Source organism: Gymnodraco acuticeps, unplaced genomic scaffold, assembly GCF_902827175.1.
Source record: "Gymnodraco acuticeps unplaced genomic scaffold, fGymAcu1.1, whole genome shotgun sequence".
Classification (NCBI taxonomy): domain Eukaryota; kingdom Metazoa; phylum Chordata; class Actinopteri; order Perciformes; family Bathydraconidae; genus Gymnodraco; species Gymnodraco acuticeps.
Genome location: NW_022991435.1, coordinates 1,808,268 through 1,832,796, shown reverse-complemented (window position 1 = coordinate 1,832,796; position 24,529 = coordinate 1,808,268). Strand labels below are relative to the sequence as shown.

General features: G+C 40.5%; 2 protein-coding genes across 2 annotated transcripts in view; one reads left to right on the top strand and one right to left on the bottom strand.

Moving 5' to 3' along the window:
• LOC117532573 (G-protein coupled receptor 35) overlaps nt 1-14,690 on the bottom strand; it is a 19,104-nt gene extending 4,414 nt beyond the window's left edge. The window contains exons 1-2 of the mRNA XM_034195913.1: nt 14,636-14,690; nt 9,667-9,804 (exon numbers count right to left, since the gene is read on the bottom strand). Coding sequence (XP_034051804.1) covers nt 9,667-9,741 — 75 coding nt within the window. The 5' untranslated portion in view covers nt 9,742-9,804; nt 14,636-14,690. The remainder of the gene's footprint in view (nt 1-9,666; nt 9,805-14,635) is intronic.
• Nucleotides 8,354-24,529, top strand: LOC117532572 (nuclear receptor ROR-beta-like). The gene is made up of 10 exons (XM_034195912.1): nt 8,354-8,805; nt 14,679-14,764; nt 14,877-15,018; nt 15,414-15,905; nt 19,528-19,649; nt 19,923-20,055; nt 20,567-20,674; nt 21,251-21,361; nt 21,668-21,780; nt 21,882-24,529. Exons 1-10 carry the CDS (start codon nt 8,799-8,801, stop codon nt 22,041-22,043), a joined length of 1,476 nt encoding a protein of 491 aa, XP_034051803.1. The 5' UTR covers nt 8,354-8,798; the 3' UTR covers nt 22,044-24,529.

The window sequence follows — 24,529 nt, the reverse complement described above, 5'->3', positions numbered from 1 at the left end:
TTTTATTTAATACGAATTCTTGTCATTTATTGTATTTACTGTTCTCATTGTTTAAAAGTTTGTGTTATGGTTATGATTCTGGTGTGACATAAAGCACAATAATTACATTTAAGACTGTTTCCCGTTTTTTAAGAAAAATAATCGGAATCGCAATTCTTGACTTGGTATCGAAACCAAAATGTTGGTATCGTGACAACACTGACAGTTAAACCTGATATTTAGTAGGTCTGTTAAGTATTGAATGCTGATCATTCTGACGTAATTTGGCCGGTCAAAGTTGTTTGGGCTCGGATAAAATCGCTCCGTTACTTTGGTCCCGTGTTACTTTCGTCCCGGCTCTCCCTACGTGTGTATGTGTGGTGTGAGGTGTCAGTATGAGAGGATGACAGCGCGTCTAATTTTGATGTGGCCCAACAGCCAATCACAATAATACCTGCAATGCAGTGAACCAATCACCTTTGAGGGGGGAAACCTATTGTTGATTAAACACTATTCAGTGTTTCCCCTACCATTGTCTTGGAGGGGCACTGCGAGCCGCCAACGGAGCCCCGTGCCCCCCCTGAAATTCAAGGTGTTATATATATACTTTTTTAAAATATATATAGCATCAAATTGCAAATAATCTATAACTACTGTCACTTTTCACATTGAACATGTGCTCTTTTATTAAATAAACTAAACGCTTTCATTTTAATTTGTGGGTTTAGTGTTTTTGACCCTAAGAAACACTGATGCATTAATCAATAACAATAATACACAGCTCCTCTCTCTGCTCCAGAGGATTTTAAAAATATATCCCAATGCCACAAAAATGAATCAGTGACGTGGTTGAAATCTTGTCTCCAGAAAACAAAAAACTGAAACAAGCGGTATCAGTGACTGTGTGTTTGATGTGGCTCCTTGCAGTAACATAGAAAACATGTGGCTCTTAACCTCTGACTGGTTGGCCACCCCTGCTGTATACAGTTAAACATATTTTTGAGTTAAGACAGTTTGGCTTCAGGAAAGTTTCAGCTTTTTCCATAAGACTGCAACATGCAAACTGAAATTGGGAATATTTAAAGCCAGAAAGGGGAAACAATCATCCTATTAGAAAAAGACTGGAGGTCAGGTGTAGCTGTTTGTGAATTAAGCTTTGACATTTAGTGTTAAAGCAAAACTAGGGAAACAGTGGCATAATTATGAGAAATATTTATAATGTATTCAGTATATGTATCCGTTAATCCCAACACATTTTAAATTGCAATGGCCATTAGAATGTATTTTACTTAAAACCCTGAAAAGCAAGGACATGTTAAATAGCATCTTGTTATAAAGTGTTTTATTAGGAATTACTATGTTTTCGCAGTAATTGCTATCTTAACGATACTCTGATTTTATTCAAATCTGTTTATACTTGAAAGATGCTATTCTCTGAAAATAAAGGCAGAAATCTAATATTACACAGGATATGAAGTGGCCTTTTGTTATCATTAATTTGTTTTAAATCCCTTCAGGCTTATATTGTTTTCGCAAAGTTATTTCCCAGATCTCCCCGGCTTGTGTATATCCTTGTTGATATATTTGCCAGTGAGTCTTGGTAGATCTCATTTTCCTTGACTCTCGTCTGGCTGTCAAGCAGGGGGCCTGTCTCTCTATCCACTGGATTATCTTCCTTTTCCTGCCTTCCTGTATTCATCCCCCCCGTCTAGTACTGTATGAAAGTGCCACTTTACATGTCAGAAGAGATGTAGGTTGGTGGATTGGAGGGGGGGTGGGGGGTTCCATTGCTTTAACTAGGTCAGTGAAGACACAGCCCTCCCTCCCCCCACATTGCCCCCGCTCTCGGTCTCTTCTCTATCTATTTTCCTCTGCTGTGACGCAATGCAGACTCTCACAGTTTCTCTTGTATTACCTACAGACTCTCAAAAACACAACACAGCCTTCATTGATGACAGTGATGCATCCTCCTAAATCAGCATCAAGGAAAAAAACATATTGGCGTAAAACAGCTTGCACTTTTTTTTCTTTACAGATGCCAGAGAAGTTGAATGAATCAGCTGCACCATATGGATCTGTTCATTGACCAAAGTTTTAATGATTTGGTCCAACTTTTTTTGTTGTGATGGAGCATTACTTAATGTTCTGGTGTTGCATTAGCTTTGTGTGGGTTCTCAATCTGTGATCGGGCACATTTGGAGGGGCAGTGTAGTGCAGACCTCAGAAAGTGTGTCAGTGTTACTGTGCAGGAGCGTGCTCTGAAAAGGTTGTTTGTGTGTGTGTGTGTGTGTGTGTGTGTGTGTGTGTGTGTGTGTGTGTGTGTGTGTGTGTGTGTGTGTGTGTGGTGTGTGTGTGTGTGTGTGTGTGTGGGTGTGTGTGTGTGTGTGTGTGTGTGTGTGTGTGTGTGTGTGTGTGTGTGTGTGTGTGTGTGTGTGTGTGTGTGTGTGTGTGTGTGTGTCAGAGTTAATAAGACAACAATAATTGCATCTATCTGCTGTTCTTGAACCCCATGAAAGACATAATGTGACTCAAAATCACGAAAGGTCGATGTTAAAAAGCAAAAAAGTATTACATAAACCCGGCCTGTTATACCACAATCCCAACACTGGATGTCTCTGTTTATGCTGTCTGTGTTGCGATGAGTCATCTGGGCAGTTATACATTATATTAACTAAAAACGAAAGCTCAACCATGCCTGATTTTCAAATGCAGGCTGTTTATCTAAATGAACAACTACCTGAGGTGTGATACAGGATGCACTGATTGTTGCATGTGTTGAACACAAAGCAAGAAGCTGGGAAGTGAATGTGATTAAACTCCTTCAAAAACCAAACCAAGATGTAACAAAAAATGTAAACATTGTTCAGAGTTTTTGAACCGATGTCTCATGTAAGAATAGGGGTTGCTCAACAAAAGGATTATTAAGTAATTCCATCCTTCCTCGCTTACATCATTGAGGGAGGATCACAAAAAAAGGGCTCTGGGCTTGCATTATAGTGAAAGGGAATAGAGGAGGGTGAAAGAGCAGTGAGATAAGACATGTAGGGGTCCAGCAGTGCCTTGCCGATCGTGTATAAAAAAAGTTGGTCATCAAGCCAAAGATGGAGAACGCAAGGTGGTACAAGACAGATGCGGAAGTAGCCGCATGTTAAATAAAATGTGCAGGACTCTGGAATAACTTATTGCACCTCCCTGGGCTTATTTACAGTAGAGTGAATTAAAATATCATAATGTTAAACCATGTGTTATTGCACATGTGATTGCATGTGTGATTGCATGTGATAGTGCATGTGTGATTGCATGTGATAGTGCATGTGTGATTGCATGTGTGATTGCATGTTGTCTCACCCAATTGTGTGAAACTAGGTCATGCTCACATGGCAAAACACATTGACCACACTGGTGATAACCACAGCCCAGTTGCTCTGGCAACCTCCTTTTACTCTCACCACGTCTTTACATGGCACATGTTTGTATTTGCATCAGATTCCTATTTGAATGTTGACATAGACAAAAGCTGCGCAGTTTATTTTCTCGACACTGAGAGTAAAAGCATTTAATAAACAAGAGTGCTGTATCATTTTTTATTAAAACATGTTCACACCTTAAATTAATCATGAGTGTATTTTGTTTCGCTAATGTGTAATCAGAGGTTGGGTTTTAACTAAATAGAGGCTCTGTAATGTGAATGTGCCATCACTCAGAGTACTCCCTTCTTTTCAAGTGACTGTGGGTGTGGATGTTGAACCTGCTTAGCGAGAAACAAAGAGAGATGTAGAAGGGTGAGGGGAAATAAAAGGGAGACAGTGACTGACAGAGAGGGATTTACTGCTGACTGTGTTTGTCAAGACAAGTCTGGACATACTATAGATATGTAAACACATGTGTGCATGTCTTTAACAAACTCAAACAGCCATGAAGAACATTTCCATGAAGACGTGCAAACTGAATTTAGCAACATGGTTAAAGACTAAATGTGTTGTGGATGTTTAGAGAAGTGAGCTCCTATATAGAGGGTTGCATGTGAGTACAGGGCCAATAGAGAAGAACCATACTTCCCCTATCCGGTTCTTAATTTTAGAGCGCCCTTGTACAGGAATGTGCATGTTGTTATGAATTGCGATGGTTCCACTGTGAAGATCTGAGGAGTCATTGTACTTTTGTGTACAGAAAACAGGCATTTTCTTACAAAAATATACATCATAAGGTATCTGAGTTCATGCAGTTACTGTGTATTTGTTTATTTATAGCTATAGATTAACCTATATATTTTTGTTTTGTAAAAAAAACAAAAAGCAAACAAATTAACAAGACAAACATGTCGCTGATGACGATGACCTAATGTTTTATTTATAAGAAAAATATATGCTAGAGGGGGTAGGACCAGAAACGTTTTTTTTAAGCTTCTTCTTGCCCCTGTTGAACATGACAGAGACTATCTGGGAATTATTATTGTTGTTTTTTTTTGTTATTATTTGTTTTTTGTACTTTTTTATAATTATTAATTTGAGTGAGAAAAAAAAAAAGGAAAAAAAGAGAATATATATATATATATATATTATTGTTGTATGTTTTTGTTTCTGACATGTTCAATAAACCTTATGCCTCTGAAAACTGAAAACCACATTTTAAGTATTTTGGTTTAAAAAAACACTAATGACTAAAAAGGTCATATTGCAATAAAAAATACATGTGTTATTTAAGAAGACTCTTACACTTAGCTAATCTTCTTTATCTGTGTAGGTCTAGATGCTTTATTGAGAGTAACCAAAGAATTTAACAACTGTCAATGGTTCCTATTCAAATTGTGTTTGTTTATAGATTGTTCCAAGGAAGTAAGTATAAGCCAACAAGTGAAAAGAGCTCAAAGAATAACTAAATATATAAATGTCGAAGTCACCCAAACTGTTCTGAATTTGGAAGAAAAAAAGTGTGTGTGTTTATTTAGGATCCAATTTCTCACCTAATTTAGAGGCCCGGGAAATCCCCAGGAAATCTTTATTAGTTGCATTGCAGTGGTCAGAGCTTGGGTTCAGGTTAAACATGTATATCTGACAGATTATGATGTGAAAACGATTTGCATTTGTTGTCACTGTTTAGGTTTGAGCTAAATTCAAGTTTAACTTCCGTGCAGGTTGTGCTAAACCACCACAACAGGTGTTAATGTTTATTGATGTGTAAGTCCAAATGTTTAACTGTACAAATATGATTAGACTTAACAATAGCTCATTATCAGTATTGTGACTAGGTATAATGCAGCAAGAATACATTTTCTATTTCTGTAATGCCTGAGAGAGGGGGGTGTGAGTGCTGAGATAAATCTGTATCTAATGTCCCGAGACTGAACTCATTCTATTTATTCTGCACGCTTTATCAAATTTGCACCGTGTATGAAAAATGAAACTGATAAGAAGAAACCAAGAGAATAAAAGAAACAGATGTGCTACAGTGTAGAGTGGTAACATGATCTGGGAAGATAACAAAAGAAAGGGGGAAAAAAGAGCCTGGGGTGAGACACAGAAAAGATGGAGATTGGCAGGGATGCAAAGTGGAGTTGAGTGGAGGAGGATGACTACATTGTGACAGGAGGGAAAAATGTTTGTACTCCATCTGACACACTGACCTAGTGACGCCGTACAGCTCACAGCTCCATATTTCAGAGCAGGGGCTGCGGGGAGGGGGAGAGAGGGATTAATGGTGCCTCCAGAGAAGAGAAAACATGGAGATTAATCGAATGAGGGAAAAGGGAGTGAGGGATTACAGCTCAGTGGATGGCAGTAGCCTGAAATAATCCAAGCAAACTCACTGGCACAGTCGAGTACATGTGTGTGTTTGACTGTTTGTGGTTATAAATGAGAACAAATTATGAAGTAAAAGACAGGATGTGGTGAATGTCATGTATGATTAAATTACAGATGTTCACATAAAAATGCATGCAAGTGTTTTACAATGTGCGCGTGAGATGATGGACTGGAATGTAAGGAGTTGATGCTGCTAGAGCAGAGAGATTGTCCATGGGGCCCCACTCAAACCATGTGCAGACAATCAGTTACAGTTGGTCCCTCATCCCCACAAAGACTCTTTGATGTGAGCGAGGCCTTACAATTCAACCCCGGGGAGTCACAAGGCTACACTGGCTTTGATCTGAGTCAGGAGAAACCTTATGCCGTTCCTCACAACAAGGGCCCTCTGCACAACAACAAAGTACCCGCTCGCTTGACATTCAAAGTGTTGGAGGAGTCATGTGGGTGCTGAAAATCAGTTCACTAAATACAGACATATTGTATGTGACTGGTCAAGCTGCTACAAATGTCACTATTATTACCCATAGCTGTACCTTGCATCCCACATGTTCTAATGCACAGTAATCAAAGAGAGTTGGTTGCATTTTTTAATAAGATACTCTGTTGCAATACACTTTATTTGAGAGGGATGTGAATAATCCTGAAAGGTGTGAACTGGAAATATCTCACAACCCTTCTCTGCAGAGAAATAATTCATGCCTATTACTTGCACCACAGGGCTGTCAGTTCAAACCACTGTGTTTAGTTTTCTGACTCGAGGCAAAGGGGACTTTTTTGCTCCTTGTTTGTGAGCTGCAGATTTGCTTGTTGTTACAGAGTCTATGATGTAAATATCCGTCTTCCCCCCCCGTCTGCTCTCCCATCCTGTTATGCTGCTGCTGGCAACCTTCCAAAATCCTTCTCCATCTATAAGCTCTTCTTCTTCCTTGCCTTCTTCTTTCACCTCTTGCTTTATCATTGGGCAACAAAATGTCTGCCATGCCGAAGCTATGCCGAAGCTGTTCTCCCACTCCCTCTCTCTTTTCCCTTTTCTGCTGTCTAACAGAGCTGCACAGCGGTTACGTAAGAGCTAAGGTCAAAGTGTCATTGCCGTTGTCAAGGGAGACATAGAACAGAGGGGCTTTAGAATAGATGTGCACGGGGCGCGAGAGAGGGAAAAACTGCAGACACAAACGTCTGATAGGAAAAAGCTGTGCAGGAAGGAAGAAACGTAAGGATTTGAGCACGTATGCATGAATACAAAAATCAATCTGATGAAGTGTATAAATAAAAGCGATTGGCTGAAGGTGCCCGACTGCTCCACTAACCTAGATTGAGTAATCTCTGCCTTGATGCTGTTTCATTACACCGCTATCAGAGTATTGCATCACAAACCCGGCCCTACAGCTACCCCCCACACCTGAGTAATCATCCACCTCTTAATCAGCCAGCCCCCACTATCACACACTGTCTGTAATGTCTCACCCATTCAAATGTTCAAGAAAAATTTACAAGCAAAAATAACACATTTGGTATTTGTGGATGACATAATACTGAGATATAAATAAATAGCTCTATTCCTGTGATATGTTCCTGCAAGTGTAGTGCATAAATGAAATGTACCAACAGGAACCAGACTACAATGGATAAAACTGTGCACTGTCACTGGGTATAAACTACATTTAACGGTAGTGAGCAATCATTGGGAGAGCAGCAAGGCATATTTTCATAACACTAGACACATGACCAAAGCTCATTTGAGTACAATGGCTCAATGAATATTTTACAGGTCCAGGAAATGAAACTCTGAGACGCTGCAGCAACTCTACACAGTATTTATGTTGCCACCGAATTAAATGTATGTGTGTTCTCGTTTATTGGGGGAAATAGATATTTGAATAACGATTACTTTATCAACATGTCTGCTTATTATATTCTAGATAAAGACATGGTCTCTGAAATGTCAGATAATAGGAAAATAAATATCCATTCCAGTTTCGCCAGGTCATGTTTTCAAATGTTGTCATTCCAATATCCAAAGATATTGAGTTTAAAAATAATGAAGAAAAGCAGGAAATCTCCATATTTGAGAGGCTGATAATATCATGTTCTGACCTTTTTGCCTGAATAATTACTTATGTATAAGTAATAGTTGGAGATTATGTTTGTGTAGTTTTGTTTTTCTCCCTGATATACTACTTAGAACTGCTTTCTTTTAGCTTATACGTTTTTTTAACTGCATTCTCCACCAACCTCCAGGTATCTTCCCTCAGGTTGGGAATGAGTGCAATGAATAAAATAGGTCTACAAGGTGTAAGCTTTCTGGTAAACAAAGAGCAAGTTTCCGATAGCTTCTTCTATCTAATTTGCTAACATTATTAGATCTCAAAGGTGTATTGCCACATCTAAGTCAGTTGTGAGTGAGATGAGAGCATAATGAATGTCTCTTAAAGCAGAACTGATTGCAGGTTTAATTACATTCCTGGTAGGGATCATAATTATTTCTCATGACAACAGGGCACGAGTCAATCATTTGCTTAGCCGCCTTAAACTCGCCCCCGACGGCGCGATCCCGCGAGAGCTGCGAGAGGATCTGTCGGCGGTGAGATCATGGGAGAGTCCACCACGCTTGGAGAAAGTAGGTTAGCAGGGTAGAGGAAAGCAGGCGGAGAATCAGAGCGCAGAGGGGGGGTCCGATCACCGGTCGTCCACTGTGACAGTGGGACTATTATGTCAGAAAAGTTTAGCTAAATATCTACGCCGATGCACCGAGAGGTTACGATGCAATCCGTAGCGACTTTCTGCACTCTTTTATTTCGCTCGGACTTGACCGAGCGATAGGGGAGAGGAGTTTCGGGTAGTTTTTTTCCCAGTATTCTTTTGGTCGTGCTTTACGAAGGCTGTCTGCAGCCGTGCGAAGTTAATTTACGAAACCAGTTCACTCTGGCTCCAGCGGCTTAATCTGCTCGACCGTATCATTAACCACATGTAGCCGGGTTTTTACACCGTTCTGCCAAGAGAAAGAAAAACATCAAAATGAGAGGTAAGTTGATAGTTTTTCGCATTAAATCTGTCCAGTTGAACTTGGTGAAGATCACAGTGGGGGGTTTGTGGGTCTTGAACGGCCACATGTGTGCTCACGGGGATATGAGTGCGCTTGTTTTTCTCCCATTGCGCATTAATCCCTCATGACTGGATTATGGCTGCACAGAGCCCCAGGCTGCATGCGCCACGCTGAAGTTCAGCATGCAATGATAAACAGCAGGAGGCATATTGTTCAATCAGGATAAATGTCTCAAGCAGATGATTTCAGTTGTCATAATCTATTAGGTCTGTTTGTGGTGAAAGCAGGCCAATGGGCTACTTTAATTGTTCATGGCAATTGTTTATTTTATGCATCATGGCGGTGCCAAATGTGTCTGTTTTTGAGGAAATCTGAGTCATATCTCATCTGGGCTTTCTGTAAATGTTGCTTGGACATACATGTTAGGAGTTATGAAATAAGGAGAGGGAGGGGTATGAGAGAAGATTGTTATTAACCAAAACTGCAATTATGTAATAGAGACGTTATTCGAGTTTCAGGTTTCAAATGAATTTAAAATCTTGTGAAATTATGCAAACATTCACATTAATGTATTAAATCATGTACTGGTATTTACTATCATACAAACGTCTTATTTAGTGATTATTTTTATATTTAAATATGTTTTTAAAAATGAAAAAATTGTGAGGATTCCTGCTAACTTTCCCCTTGTAGCTTGGACTTTACAACATGCATGTGAGCAGTGTTGGAGTAGTGGTGTGATGTTGTTGTGATGTGATGGCTGTGCCAGCATGGCTGACCGTGTGAGTGAGCAGAGGGAGAAGGATCTGGCTGTTCCACTGACCTAGTTATGTCACCCACCGTTATACAGCATAGGCAGCGGCGGGAGGGGGGGAAGCTGTGGGAACTGCCGTGCCGCCGGGCGTGCAGCTCCATGTGCGGGCACAGCCGCACGCTCGGCCTTCAGTTTGTGGCTCCATGACACAGGCCGAGGATGAACTTGGGTAGAGGGCAGCAGAGAAGAAAAGTTGTTTACATACATACAGCCATCTGATTCCTATTGTTTGAACTATGTTTTTTCAATAGCCCTATTTTCTTAAGTGAAAAAGGCAAATATGTCTCAGCATTACATATAGCCTGGGTGACATTATTTGTTTTGTGTTGTCTACCAGAAAGACAGATCTTGCTGTAAACATATCACAGTTTTTATCAAAACACACATTCATGCAGCAATTTTAGTTGCAAACAAAGACCTATGTTACAATTAAACTAATCCTTTGGTTTCCTTGTCTTACATTACAATCTTTTGTTGTGCAGAACAGCTGCAAAAAGTTTTTTTGGCAGGGGAGGACAGAGATGGATTTTGTTTTAAGGGAGGGAGGAAGAAGCTGAGGGGGCCTCTCATGAAGGGAGGATCCAATTCTGGCAGGATATCCAAATGTAAACAAAGCACTTAGCTCACTGCACTGAAAATGTGTGTTAGTCACCCAACCTGCCATTTCCTCACTAGAAAAGCACGTCAGCATTTGTTTTCCAGTTTGAACATGCATACAAACATTTGGTATAAGAACCAGTTGTCTAAATAGTCATTGCGACAACTTTTGGCTTTAATGTATGTCCTGTTGTCATATCTGACACCTCCTGTGATACAAGATGGCGCTACTGCAGCATTTCTTAATATTTATTCCATGAAGACATAGTGAAATAGCATAAGATACACACACACTGACGGTGGGTAGAAGAGGCCTATGGAATTTGTTGCTCTGTTAATCCCCCCTTAGTGTGCCTCAGCCTGGCCTCCTCTGGTATTAGCATCTTTTAAAATAGAGCCCCTTGATTTGAGTGCACCAGCAGCCAAGCAGCTGTTTACTGTATAAGCATTTTGAGAGTGAAGTCTCATCTGTTTTGTTTGTCAAGTAGGATCATCCTTAGACAGTAACATCTAATTATTTAGTGAAAGCTGCGTATTAGAGAATGGGGCTGTGTGCTACGCTGTGTCAAGTGTAATCAGTAAGACACTTCATAGAAACAAGCACAGGGTGTGAAAACAAACGGGCTTGTTTCCCCATCTAAGAATACTGATCTCCTCAGGTTCTTCTCTGAGGCCTTGAGGCTTTGCAAACACATGTTTTGGAAATAATATAATCTGAAAAACATTCCCGTAAACATGATTTCAAAAGATGGGAGAGACAACAAGGGCAACCACAGTGGATTTGTTGTGTTACGGCTCTGTGCTGCACTGTTAATTTACACCCAACTGTGAGGCATGACACAACAAGTGCTTCAGCTTTGCTAATGAGTGAAGAACTCAAGCACCAGGCCCCTCACCTTCTACTGAGCGTATCTTCTTGTGCCGTCAGTCATTCTTATGCTGAGGTAATGGAAATAATTAAAAGAACACAAGCTCCCATAGAGCCTTCCATCACTCTGATGCTCAACGGGCATTTAGTTGTAGTCTGCATGTTATTGTGACTTGCTAAATAAGTGAACTGCCGGTACTTGGGTTAAAACAGATTGTACGTTTAAAATACTGAGACATGATGTTTGTGAACATGTGGAGGGTCAGTGTTTAAATATATTGAAACACTGTCATACTGACTAAGTAGGCCTACAAGCCAGAGGGCTCCTGCTGGAGGATTATTGGTTGTTTGTGGTTCATATGAAATTCCAGGAAGTGAACAGCCGAAAGCAAAAACTCAGTGATGTGTCTGTACCTCTCTCTATCCCTTCAATACTGAATTAGCCTTTTATCACATTTATTTGTAGCCGAAGTGTTAAATGTCTGTTCCAAGTTTTCTTTGTGAAAAGGCTTGGATGTGCAGTCTGCTCTAACACCATTCTTTGTTTGCATCTGGCGTCATTTTCAGCAATTTATTACATTTCACGCTAACATTTTCGGACTCGGGAGTGTTAGTGTGTGAAAAATGTTAAGCCCTGCGTGCAGCCTTTGTTTATCATGTAGGGCTTTACCCGAATATCCGAATATTCCTTCGTTGGAGTACTATTCGGGTTTCAATTTCGTAATTCGGATATTCGAGCACTGCGGCTGCCAAATTGAATTTATTGAAAACTCCAATATCAACGTAAGAGCTTGTGCCTCTTCGGGGGGTGCTAACACTTAACCATAAACGTTATCGTTTACTTTCTCCGTCTTTATATGTAGATATTACCATTTCTCCGTTAATTTCTGCCACATTGTTTCCATAGCAACAACAACTTCCTGTCAACAGCGCTAACTCTCCTTCAAAATAAAAGCATGTCCATACAAAATAGGAAGCCAAGCCAAATTACACTTAAGACATATACAACTGCAACGAAAGTAACAAACACAATGCAATATCCTTTTCAATTTCAAAGAACACAAATTGGGTTATATACATTAACAAATAACTATAAAACAACAATAGCCTACTGTGTAGAATAACAAAATGTATGCAGTGAATACACCGAAATACACGTGTTGAAGTGGTTCGCTGCCGATCTTTTCTCTATTGTGTCAGCGATACAAGTCTTTTATGACGTTGCTAATATTTGGTAGTACGTATGTAGGTGATTGGTTTAAAGGGCTGGTATGTTTTCATTAACCAAGCAGTTACAGACCATCACATTCAATAATGGAAAAATAAAGGATATAAATATATGACTTTCTCTCGATACCTGGAATGTCAGAAAATAGGAGTGAGAAAGCATGGATGTGTGTTTGCAGCAACATCGATGGGGGGACGGCATCTGTGTAATTCTGGCTCACAGGACAGAAATAGATTGGGTTTAAGCACAGGCTCAATGTCAAAGTCTGGCGAGAGGGCTGAATTGCTGACATTCAAGTTCAGATGTTGTCTGCTTTGACTGGATTGTTGTCGGTTACAGTATGAGCTCCTACCATCAAATCAAATGCTTTCTCATTAATAGAGCAGCACAGGGTTTAATATCTGCATAGCAATCACTCCATATGACAAAACATTTTGAGTGATGAGTGAGGTGTGTAATCAAACTGGTAAGTGCGGTTTCGCTAAGCCCTCTTGGCATATCTTGTTGTTATGTTACATGGCCAGTTTTCTGATGCAATCTACGAGCCTTCAGGGGAATGTTTTATGAAGAAGTCTGAGCATTGTTTGGCTCCACCTTAAAACTGGTCTGTGGCGAGTCAGGATGGTGCTCTCTGCCCTCCTCCCTCTCCCCCTGCAGTGGGAAAGTGTGTCAGTGGGACAGAATGTCCACATGGGCTGACAGGCTGTAGTGACAGATGACTCAGCCAATACCAACCTGGCTGTGAACGGTGCTCAGCCAATGGGAAAGAGAGAGAGACTGAGGAGGGGCGGGGCATCAGTGTTGCTTGAGTAAGCCTGCTCCATGACTGTTGTGAGGAATGCTCGCATTTGAGAGTTATATAATCCTGAGATGAAGGAAAGGTGGTAGGGGAACATGAGTAAAAGAGAGAAAGGGAGGGAGATATTTTTCCGTTGCGTGCCCGTAGCTGCTCTGATCGGTTGGAGTTTTTTCGGCAATAGTTTTCGAGAGGAGACAGCTGACTGTGTCATTATCGAGGAAAAGTGGAAAGTTGTGTTTTCCAGTACCTAAGGGTGCAACAATTCCTGCTCAAGTGTTTTTCCATACATGTTTGTAAATTGGTCAAAGATTGTACTCTGTGCAGGGCTGAGCAACAACTATCTGATGATGTAAGCCGGTGTTGTTTTTCTTGTTGGACAAGAAAAGAGTATTTTGTGTATACTGTAGGTCCTGTGTGCAGGCGTCATGTGATTCCCTATCTGTTTGTGTACTTTGTTCCTTCATTGGGGCCACATGAAGGGTGCAGACAAACACATTTCATGGCAAGTTATCTTCTCCTGTACTGCTTGTTGTGAGACAGTTTGTCTGCATCAGTAATAAAAGTAATAAACATACATGACTTTATTGATGCCACATTGTTGCTCACTCACTGGACCTATTGCAAGAAATGTTTTTTGTCATTGATTACCACACTCTGGTGCAAAGTACAGGATTTGTCTCTGTTTGTTTTCCAAGTGTGTTAATCATTTTTCAAACAATTGTTACGGTAAAGTTCTGAAGGCAGCGAGATAAGAGAATTATGTTAAAGGCCTCCAAATAAAAGACGGCACCCATTTTTATTGGATCTACAGTTTCACCATAGCTGCTAATGAGCGTGTTATAACCAGAAGGACTGACCTGGGACCACAGACTGTATTCAACATTTTCAACATGTCTAAACCTTTCTAACATTGCCTGTAAAAACTCACAGAAAAATAGATTGTTAAAATCCGCTACATTTGCATCAGCTGGAGACAAAGAGATAGTCTTGTAATAGTGCTCAGAGTTATAGCGTTATAGCGTCTTTGAGTATTAAGAAAAACGCTATACAAATCCCATGTATTATTATTACATGGGTGACTGTTTCAAGTTTTAAAGAAGATGCAAAGGAGCACATTTTGACCATTGTTTAACTCTGGGGAAATGTCACAACATAAAGGAACACAACTCAAGCCTGGAATATGGCTGGCTTACTTTTTCATCAGCACTTTCAACAAACGTTTAAAAACAGGTTTAAGTGGAAGTAAGTGTGCAGCTTTAGCATGTGCTTACTATCAACAAATGTTTGATAACAAGTGGCGCTAAATCAATGTAAAATATGGCCTTCTGTAAAATTGTTATGTCTAAAATAATGTATCATGTTTCCCAATGTTAAGTTAGTGTTTAGATTTGAACCATCTTTTGGCAACAGTTCCCAGTATGTCTCAACAATATAAAATAAGCAATAGCTGTTACCACTGAACTTCGCAAAGCAGATCTTCTTATCTCTAGTTTTGAATTGTACCTGAATCTGACCTCTTCTTTCAATGTTTTGGTTGGTCCTGCAGCTCAGATCGAGGTCATCCCCTGTAAGATATGTGGGGACAAGTCCTCAGGAATCCACTATGGCGTTATAACCTGCGAAGGCTGCAAGGTGAGGAGGAAACACAGAGTAAACCTGGCTACCAAACATAAATTAAACAAACCTGTTTATTCATTTAAAATGTGCTTGTCATTTAAAGTGTTTGTATGCTTGTGTGTCCTAGGGTTTTTTCCGTCGCAGCCAGCAGAACAATGCCATGTACTCTTGTTCCCGCCAGAGGAACTGCCTGATCGACCGAACTAACCGTAACCGCTGCCAGCACTGCCGCCTGCAGAAGTGTCTGGCCTTAGGCATGAGCAGAGATGGTAAAAACAAAAACCACACACTGCATCCTCTTTACACACCTCCTTTTACCATGTGATTCAGCCTTAAACTCATTTATTTACCACAGATGGAGTTTGTTAAACTTTCTTTTACATTGGCAACATTTAATATATTTTTTTTCTCTGGCAATCCCAGTACATGTGTTCCTTTTTAATTAAAAGCTTATACCAGGAGAATTCACAATCACTACCCTGACAAGGCTTGCCACATGTTAACCTGTACACTAGGTGGCAGAAGTACAAAAATAAAACGTTTTAATTTGATTGAGCTGACGGCTATAGAGGTGAAATGTATTTTGGTTGCAAAAACTCTGCCAAAAAAAGTATTTTTTTGTTTTTGTTTTTCTACTATAATAAAACGCATTTTATCTCTTTAGCTGTCAAGTTTGGACGTATGTCCAAGAAGCAGCGTGACAGTCTCTACGCTGAGGTGCAGAAACACCAGAAGGCCCAGGAGGCTTTGGGCACTGCAGGCGGTGGTGCTACAGCTCTGTCCTTACACAAAGAGGACGGTGTCTGTGGCAGGGAGGGGGGCAAGGAGAGTCTGAGCCGGTCCTACAGCAGCGGGGGCTCCAGCTCCACCCTCAGCGACCTGGACGACATCGCAACGCTGCCGGACCTGTTCGAACTGCCGCTAACCCCCGAGGAGGCCAGCGACTACTGCAGCATGGAACTGATCGGCGGTGGAGCCAGTGTGGGGAACACCTCTGCCTCATCTTCCTCTTCCTCCTCCCCATCCTTGTCCAATCAGAATTCCCCGCAGCAGACTATGCTGGACGGAGCCGACAGCAACGGGATCCAGATTCTGCATCCTCACACACATGCACTGCTGGACCATCTGCCTAATGACTGCTCAATAACAGAACTCGGTAAGTACTGACATGATAAAGGACAACTATTTCCTCTTTATTTTAATTGCTTTCTGCAAACACAGAAGAGGCTTCTCAATTCTTAAATTTCCCCTCCTCGACTCCCCTCCTCAAGACTTAGTCCCGCCCACAGGAGATGCGAGCAGAGGACCGAGGAGGGGAACCGAGGAGAGAGGAGGGGAAGCAGCAGACGTTTAAAGAAATGAGAACTCTCTCCTCTGAGCGGTCATTTTAAAGAGACGTCCGTTCATTATTACGTGGCAACAGCTGCATCAGCTGTCGAGTGTTTTGTCATAGTGCTGTATCTCTGTTAGATCAGCTGAACATTGTTCCCCCACATATTTACTTTGAATTCATTGAGAGTGCGCCAGTATAATGAGACAATAACAGGCTACAGATGCGGACACACACACACAAATATATTTATATAAATATATACAATTTAAAGTATGAGAGCACATAATAACGTAACACAATCAGAGACTGGATATATCCCCCCCTCTCTCTGGTCGCTGAAATGGGGAATTGAAATTACGGGCCAAAAGTTGTATTTACAAGTAGGCCTATTAAAAGTAAGCAGAGGACACCAAACCAACTGAGACCCGTCTGTCCGCCGCATTTACGCGCTGTACAACACACACCTACGCACTGTACCACACACACACACCTACGCACTGTACCACACACACACACCTACACACTGTACCACACACACCTACAGCTCCTAAAGCATAAGCCGTTGTGTATTTTATTATGTGAAGCAATGGTCTTAGAAAAATATCGACTCTATGTTTGTAGATATCTACTAAACTAAAGCAAATAAAGAGAGTAGGCCTGTTATACTGAGTGATATATATTATACACACTGCTCTGCTTTCTGCATGGACCTTACAGCTGTTCTCTCTGGAAACATCGTGACGCGATGAAAGCAGTTTCTAAAATAATATCCAGGGGATGCATGCAGAGCTGTCATTGGCTGAGATAAGTCCGGCCGTGCGTCACGCCTCCACCGTTCCCGGAAATGCATCCATGGAGGAACCATCAGTGTATCCTCGGTTAGAGCTCCTCCAGAGAGCCTCCTCGACGCTCGATCCTCGGTCCTCGGTGTGCATTTAGAGAATGAGATGTCCTTCAAAATGGCGCGCTGAAATTCATTTCCGGGTCACTACCGGAGGACCGAGGAGTCGAGGAGGGGAAATTTGAGTATTGAGAAGCCTCTATAGTCTCAGAGTGTATGACAATAACTAAAACTCTATGTACTTAAATAAAGACAAACTAGGTCTTCAATAAATAATTGATGAGAGACAAGGCAAGAGAGGCAATTATCTGTGAGGTTCAACTTTTTATGTTTTGTCCCATTTTAGTTTTATGTATTTTCTTGGTCTTTGCTTTTAATGAAAATGTGAAACTGTCTGTTTCACATTAAATCACTCACTGAACAAATAACAATGTTTAAAGAAGGATTGATATGAACATGTTGCACTGTAATTCTATACAAATATAGAAACTGTTGTGCTGCCAGGCCATTATATGTTTTTATTTTCAAATGTACAGTAAATTAAGATGCGGGCAGATGTAATTTAAAACAAAACAATTGTAAAGAAAACCCCCACAAAGATTAGGTTTTAGGACATATCTTATAACAGGGTTCATACACTTTTTCACCAATGATTTTCAATGACTTTTCCATGACTTCTCCATGACCTTTACCTAATTTTCCATGACCAAACAAATTACTCTTTCTCAGTGGTACCACTGAAAATAGTTTATTTTAACATGGAACAGGAAAATAAGGTCTGCATATGAAACATGTTGTGCCTACCTAAAACAAATCAAATAGTAGGCTTACTAGCTTCTACACGCTAAAGCAACTCAAATCTCTCACCATCAAAATACCTCGTCAGTTAAATGCCATTTTACGTTTCATTACTATACGATACAGTATTTATTATCATTATAGTATTACTATTTTGGCGATTAGATAAAATATAAATTATATTTGATGCCACTTTAGTTACATTTCCATGACTTTTCTAAAACTTTGGGAAAAATATTATTTTCCATAACTTTTTCAGGGCCTGGAATTAGCGTTTTGAATTTTCCAGGTTTTTAATGACCGTAAGAACCCTGTTATAAGCAGGTAGAACCAGAATAATACACTACAGATGGATAGTGCAGCAAAACAGAAAGTAAGATCTGTATCAGATCGAAACAGGGACAGATGAAGGGATGATGGTGTGGTGATAAGAAAAGCTCAGCATTTTTAGGAGGCCTTGAGGAAGAATATATATTTTTATTGTACTTCTTTATGGTTGTTGGCATCACCAAACCATTGCATGCAGGCTTTAATAGAGCTCTAGGGACCTCTCAACGAAGCAATGAGTAAATATTGTGACGGGTGGGTTTTATAAGTGCAGGAGGTGGAAGAGAGCCAAACAGCTGCGGATGTAAAATGAGTTGATGAGCCTTAACACTTTATCTTGTCCGGGCATCTGTGCCAGAAGTGAGAGCAGAACGGTGCAAAGCATCAGGTTTCCATGATCTGTGGTTGTGCAAATAACACCACTCTAACATATAGAACATTACATTGCATTTAGCTGACGCTTTTATCCAAAGCGACTTACAATAAGTGCGTTCAACCAACAAAATACAACTTGAAGAAAACAGAATCATATAAGTACATCAGGCTTCATAGAGCAAAAACATTTCAAGTGCTACTCAACTGGCTTTAGATAAGCCAGTCCTTTATTAGTATAAAAGTGCTTCGTTAATAGTTCTATCGCTCGAAGTGGAGTCGAAAGAGATGAGTTTTCAGTTTGCGCCGGAAGATGTGCAAGCTATCTGCTGTCCTGATGTCAATGGGGAGCTCATTCCACCATTTAGGAGCCAGGACAGCAAACCCACGTGTTTTCGCCGATGGGAACTTGGGTCCCCCTCGCAGCGAGGGCGCAGCGAGTCGTTTGGCTGATGCAGAGCGTAGTGCACGCGCTGGGGTGTACGGTTTAACCATGTCCTGGATGTACGAAGGGCCAGATCCACTCGCAGCATGGTAAGCAAGTACCAGTGTCTTGAAGTGGATTCTAGCAGTTACCGGAAGCCAGTGAAGGGAGCGGAGGAGCGGAGTAGTGTGGGAAAATTTAGGAAGGTTGAAGACCAGACGAGCCGCTGCATTCTGGATGAGCTGCAGAGGTCGGATGGCACATGCAGGTAGACCAGCCAGGAGGGAGTTGCAGTAGTCTAGGCGTGAGATGACGAGAGCCTGGACCAGAACCTGAGTCGCTTTCTGGGTCAGCTGGGGACGTATCTTCCTGATGTTGTAAAGCGTGTATCTGCAGCAACGGGTTGTAGCAGCGATGTTTGCAGTGAAGGACAGGTTGTTATCTAGGGTCACACCCAGATTCCTTGCAGTCTGAGTCGGGGAAACAACTGAGGTGCCGATGTTGATTGTTAGGTCAAGAGTGGGACAATCTTTTCCCGGAAGGAAGAGCAGCTCAGTCTTGTCAAGGTTGAGCTTGAGGTGATGAGCAAACCTGCAAAACCTGCAAAACCTGCTGCCATCACAAACAACCTGAGTGAGGAAACACTGTTGTTTATCTGTGTATGTTCTTTTGTGTTTTGACAGAGCGCATCACTCAGAGTATTGTTAAGTCCCACTTGGAGACGTGTCAGCTCAGCGCTGAAGACATGAAGAGATTCACCTGGGTACAATACGCGCCTGAGGAAACACGTGCTTTCCAAAACAAGGTACGTGATTCACGCTTTTAACCCTGAATGTGTAAAGTCTTCTGTTGCTTTGGACTACAGGAGAGATGTAGAGTGTTTAGCTTTGGATTAGTGTTAAGATATTATATCAGATCTAAATATGCACTTTTAAACTGACTTAATTTAGCTCACTGTGCTGATATTTTTTAAAGTCTTACGCATAAACACAGACATTTTTTTGAGCCTGATCTGATGCTGAACACTGCAGTGTTTTCAATGGACTAGTAACACTCTTTTTTGTGTCACTTTTTCCAGTCAGCGGAGTGGATGTGGCAGCAGTGTTCCCACCACATCACCAATGCCATCCAGTATGTAGTGGAGTTTGCCAAACGCATTGCTGGCTTCATGGACTTGTGCCAGAATGATCAGATAATATTACTGAAAGCAGGTCAGTGCACAATCTAACATTACTCACATCTCAAATACTTTATTTACATAGTTAATTATTGAAAAGTAAACTGTGTCTGAAACTTGCTAACTTGATTTCCTTCCTGTTTTTTTTCTCCAACCCTCTACCTTTGCCTTTTTTGCCATCCATTTCTTTATTGTAATAAATTACACATACTCTGTTAAAAACTGGGAAAAAAACATTCATTCATGACATGACATTGTCTTTCTTAATCTGATCAACACATATGTATCTATAACATAAAATACATATATTTGACAATGCGTTAAATCTATTTAAATATTTTGAACTTAAAAAAATAAATGTGGATATCCATGGTATCCTGTTGATTTGTTTATCTGTTCATAAATGTGCACTAATCTGGATTATTATTATAATTGTGTTGTGTTTCGTGCATGTTGGAGCATTTTGGCCCCTTCCTGTCCCTCCGTCCCCCCCTTCCTATTCTTTCTCCCTCTCTCTCTGTCTCCTCCTGTGTCTAACCTTTCAGGCTGTCTTGAGGTCCTGCTGATACGTATGTGCCGAGCTTTCAACGTAAACAACAGCTCCATTTTCTTCAACGGAAAGTTAGCCCCGGCTCAGTTCTTCAAAGCACTTGGTGAGGATCAGATGCATTCACATAATTGACAGGGTGACAGAGGAAAGCCTCTTATCTGTCTGGCTCTTTATGTAAGTGAAAGTCTTTTTCAGACACACTGTGCAGTAATCACCATTCAATTATCTTAAATGACTTAACTTTGGTAATTGTTCTTGATTACCTTATAAGACAGTACTGTCCTGTCACCAGCCAGATCTGGCTTTGAAGAGATGTAATGGAAAGCCTCCAGCTTGATGTTGGTTTCCTATTTCTGTCTTGACTCTTTAGTACCACCAGATCTGTTTAACCATGCAGACTAGTGGGAAAAAACCAAATTCTGTAATTTTAAAAGATAGTTTTGCCAGATTCGCTGTGAGCTGGTGAAAACAATCGGATCGGAATTTCGTTATATAACTTTCCCACCATGGAAGAGCCATAGTTACCCTTCCAAGCCAATAAGGCTTACAATTACCATAGCAAACCTGTAAATCATCCAAGGTATCTCTAAGGTCCAAGATCAGTTACTTCAATTAAACAGGAGTAAGTCTTCAAGCTTTTAATTCTGACAATTAATGTATTTATTTCCTGTCTATGCAGGTTGTGATGACCTGGTCAGCGCAGTGTTTGACCTGGGAAAAGGACTCAGTCGTCTACAGCTCTCTGACGAAGAGATGGCTTTGTTCAGTGCTGCCGTGCTGCTATCTCCTGGTAAATATTATTTTTCCATTCATCTCTTTCTATATGTTATTTTATTGGAAAATCATCATAGATACATTTATGTATGCAGCAATGTGTAGTGTGAAGATAGGGCTAATTTAACTTATTATCAAACTAAATCAAGTGTTTTACATGTTTGGGGAATTGTGTAGGAATATTTACAATTTTTACAATTTCCATTTGATTGAGTTGTCATATTGTGCTTACACAGAACACAGATTGCCTGACAATGTGGATTAAGGCTACTAAAGGAGAACATAACTGTATGTTAATGGTTGCCTATTTTCTTTTCTGCAGATCGACCCTGGCTAACAGAAGGCCAAAAGGTTCAGAAACTCCAGGAGAAGGTCTACCTGGCTCTGCAGCACAGTCTACACAAGAGTGGGGCTTTTGAGGAGAAACTGGACAAGGTAAAGACAAGCAGTTTCAATTATTCTCAAACACATACAAATGTACGCACATGAAGACACACGTACAGTAACTTACCTTTGTATATCTTCTGTCCCCACAGATGGTGTCCAAGCTGCCCATAATGAAGTCAATCTGTAACCTCCATGCGGATAAACTGGAATTTTTCCGCTTGGTCCACCCGGAAACCGCCTTCAGTTTTCCACCACTGTACCGGGAAGTGTTTGGCAGCGATATGACTCTGCCTGACTCCACCAACAGCTAGACAGAAAAAACAGGAGAGATGTAGAGAGTGTATTAAGAGGTAGGGAAATGGAAAAAGGAGGGACAGAGAAGGATAAAGAAAGCTCAGCAACCAGCAGTTTAGAGACAATCCAGGACTAAATACTCCGTCTCCCATGATCCCAAAGTAGTCCTCCACTTTCCCAGCAGGCAAAGCACCTTACACTACAGACCACACATGCTTATGGTCTCTGCATATTGTAGCATTAACAACAAGCGGATGGGCATCGTAATAATAAAAGCCCATAAAGCATGATACAGCTCCAAGCTCTCAGACACTTATTTAACATCAGATCCACTGTGGATCACCTAACCTTTTATGAATGTACCTCATCAATAAGCACCAGTGCACAGAGTAAGAACCCAACAACAGTGAATGTACAACCCTGCCACTTTAATGCAGGGTTGTACACAAGGTATGAGTCGTGTTGATCCATAGGTCTCACTAATATTACATCTCTGTCAATATGGTGTGCCTGCGTATTCTTAGACAATATCCTTATACTGACCATCACTTAGGGACCAAGATCATGACTCTTTTTGTATGATATAAAAAGAAACACACAGATATGATTCACGGCTCAGGCTGATCTCTTTTAATCATCAGCTTCACACACACATGTAGACAGTGCTGCCTTTTTGTAGGCTCATGTAATGCAATGAGAAACCTCAATCCCACTCACCCCTTTCCTTGTAAATGCCACTTAGAGACAGGAAAAGATGAAATTATCTTTAATTTATATACACATTTATAACAAATATTTTAAATGAGATGTAAATAGATGACTATATAAGTATATTGAGAGATTTGGAATGTGTGAGTTCAGTTTAGAGAGAAAGATGCTTAGTAAGACGAAGAAGAGAGAAAATGGATATTTCAGGAAAGCCGATATACGGTCTCAAATCGTTTTCCGGACTTCTTATGTTCCTGACAGTGATCTCAGGTTTCCATAGCAACAATCCCCTCTTGCCCTGACGGCGAAATCCAGCTGGGTCATCATGTAAGGAAAGGGGTGGACATTTGTGGACATTTGTGGCAAATGCAACACAGCAGGGGGGGCAAACAAAGGTGAATAAAATCATTGCCTTTGTCTTTCTGCCCTGCCTGAAGAGACAACAGGACAAGCAAGGACACTAAGGACAAGGCAAAAGATGACTTTACAAACTGTATAATAAAATGGGATACACAGGGTCTGCTCAGCTGTTTCTAACCAGCAGTCAGTACAGTCGGTGTAGTATAATTGTCTTTCACTCATCCATAAAATGTATCATAAACCATCCTTGCTGGTTGGAGCAACTGTAGTATTTTGTACATTTGCTGTTCCTCTCACTTTGTCCCTATCCCAACACTTGTCCAAACACCAAGCACTTACACTTTTCCCCTTTCTCACTGGACACTAATCTAAGGCCAGACAGAGCTAACAGCTGCCCCCTTGAAGATTTCATTATTTTTAGCCAATCTGTTTTATCGTATCGGTCATATATGGTCCCCCAAGTGTTTCCATTTTTCACGTACATAAATAACACGCTCTCTGAAAGTTGTTATGGATGATGATGATGATGTCTTACTCGGGGTGATGTGAAATTCTTGAGCAGAGTCTGAGGACCTGCCGCTCAGGTCGCTAGCTGTGGTCTCTAGCTGTCGCTTTATTACCAGTGTTGTCTTTTAGCCTTGATATCCTCACACCTTTGCACCTAAGATGAGACCCTTAACCCTAATCACTGTGGATGTAAATTCTATTTTTGTGAATGTTGCTCACAAAGCCTTTCCCTTTTATCCTAATATTGTGAAATCAAATTTACAAAACATAGGAGTAAACAAGAACCCTGCAAATAAATATGTAACTTTAAGATTAATTGATTATTTGGGTTTAATTGTCCTTTTTGCTGTGATTTTCAGTTATTTGACAGTCTTTTATTCACCGTTTTTATCTGTCTCCATTTTTCGTCTTGCAAAGTCTGTGATCAATTGTTTTGGAGAAAGTCACAAACAAAAAATAGTCGTTTGTCTCCCTTTTCTTTGCCTGTATGACAACATGTACAAGAGGTATATTACTAGTCACAAAGTAACTGAGTTACTCAGCTTGATATATATTGTTGTCCAATGGGATACATTATATGTGGTTTTAAGAAAGTAATAAATGTTTTTTTTTCTTTTGAAAATGTGTCATTAAGTCTTATTTGACTTTGATTGTCGATTTGCATGTTTGACAGGACTTGCATACTGTTGAGTTATCAGTCTAATCAGTCTTCAATCAATGATCTCATTTTATGTAAATGACCATGATTTGAATCACAGATTAGCATTTGTAAAGTATACACACTGTATTCATTACATGCCATAACCTTACAAATGCAACATTAAGTTAATTATTCAATTGACAAAAAAATGATCTCCAATGTTTCTTTTAAAATATTGATCATTGTAATAATGTATTGTTATTAAAATAAACCATGATCTGGTTGCAA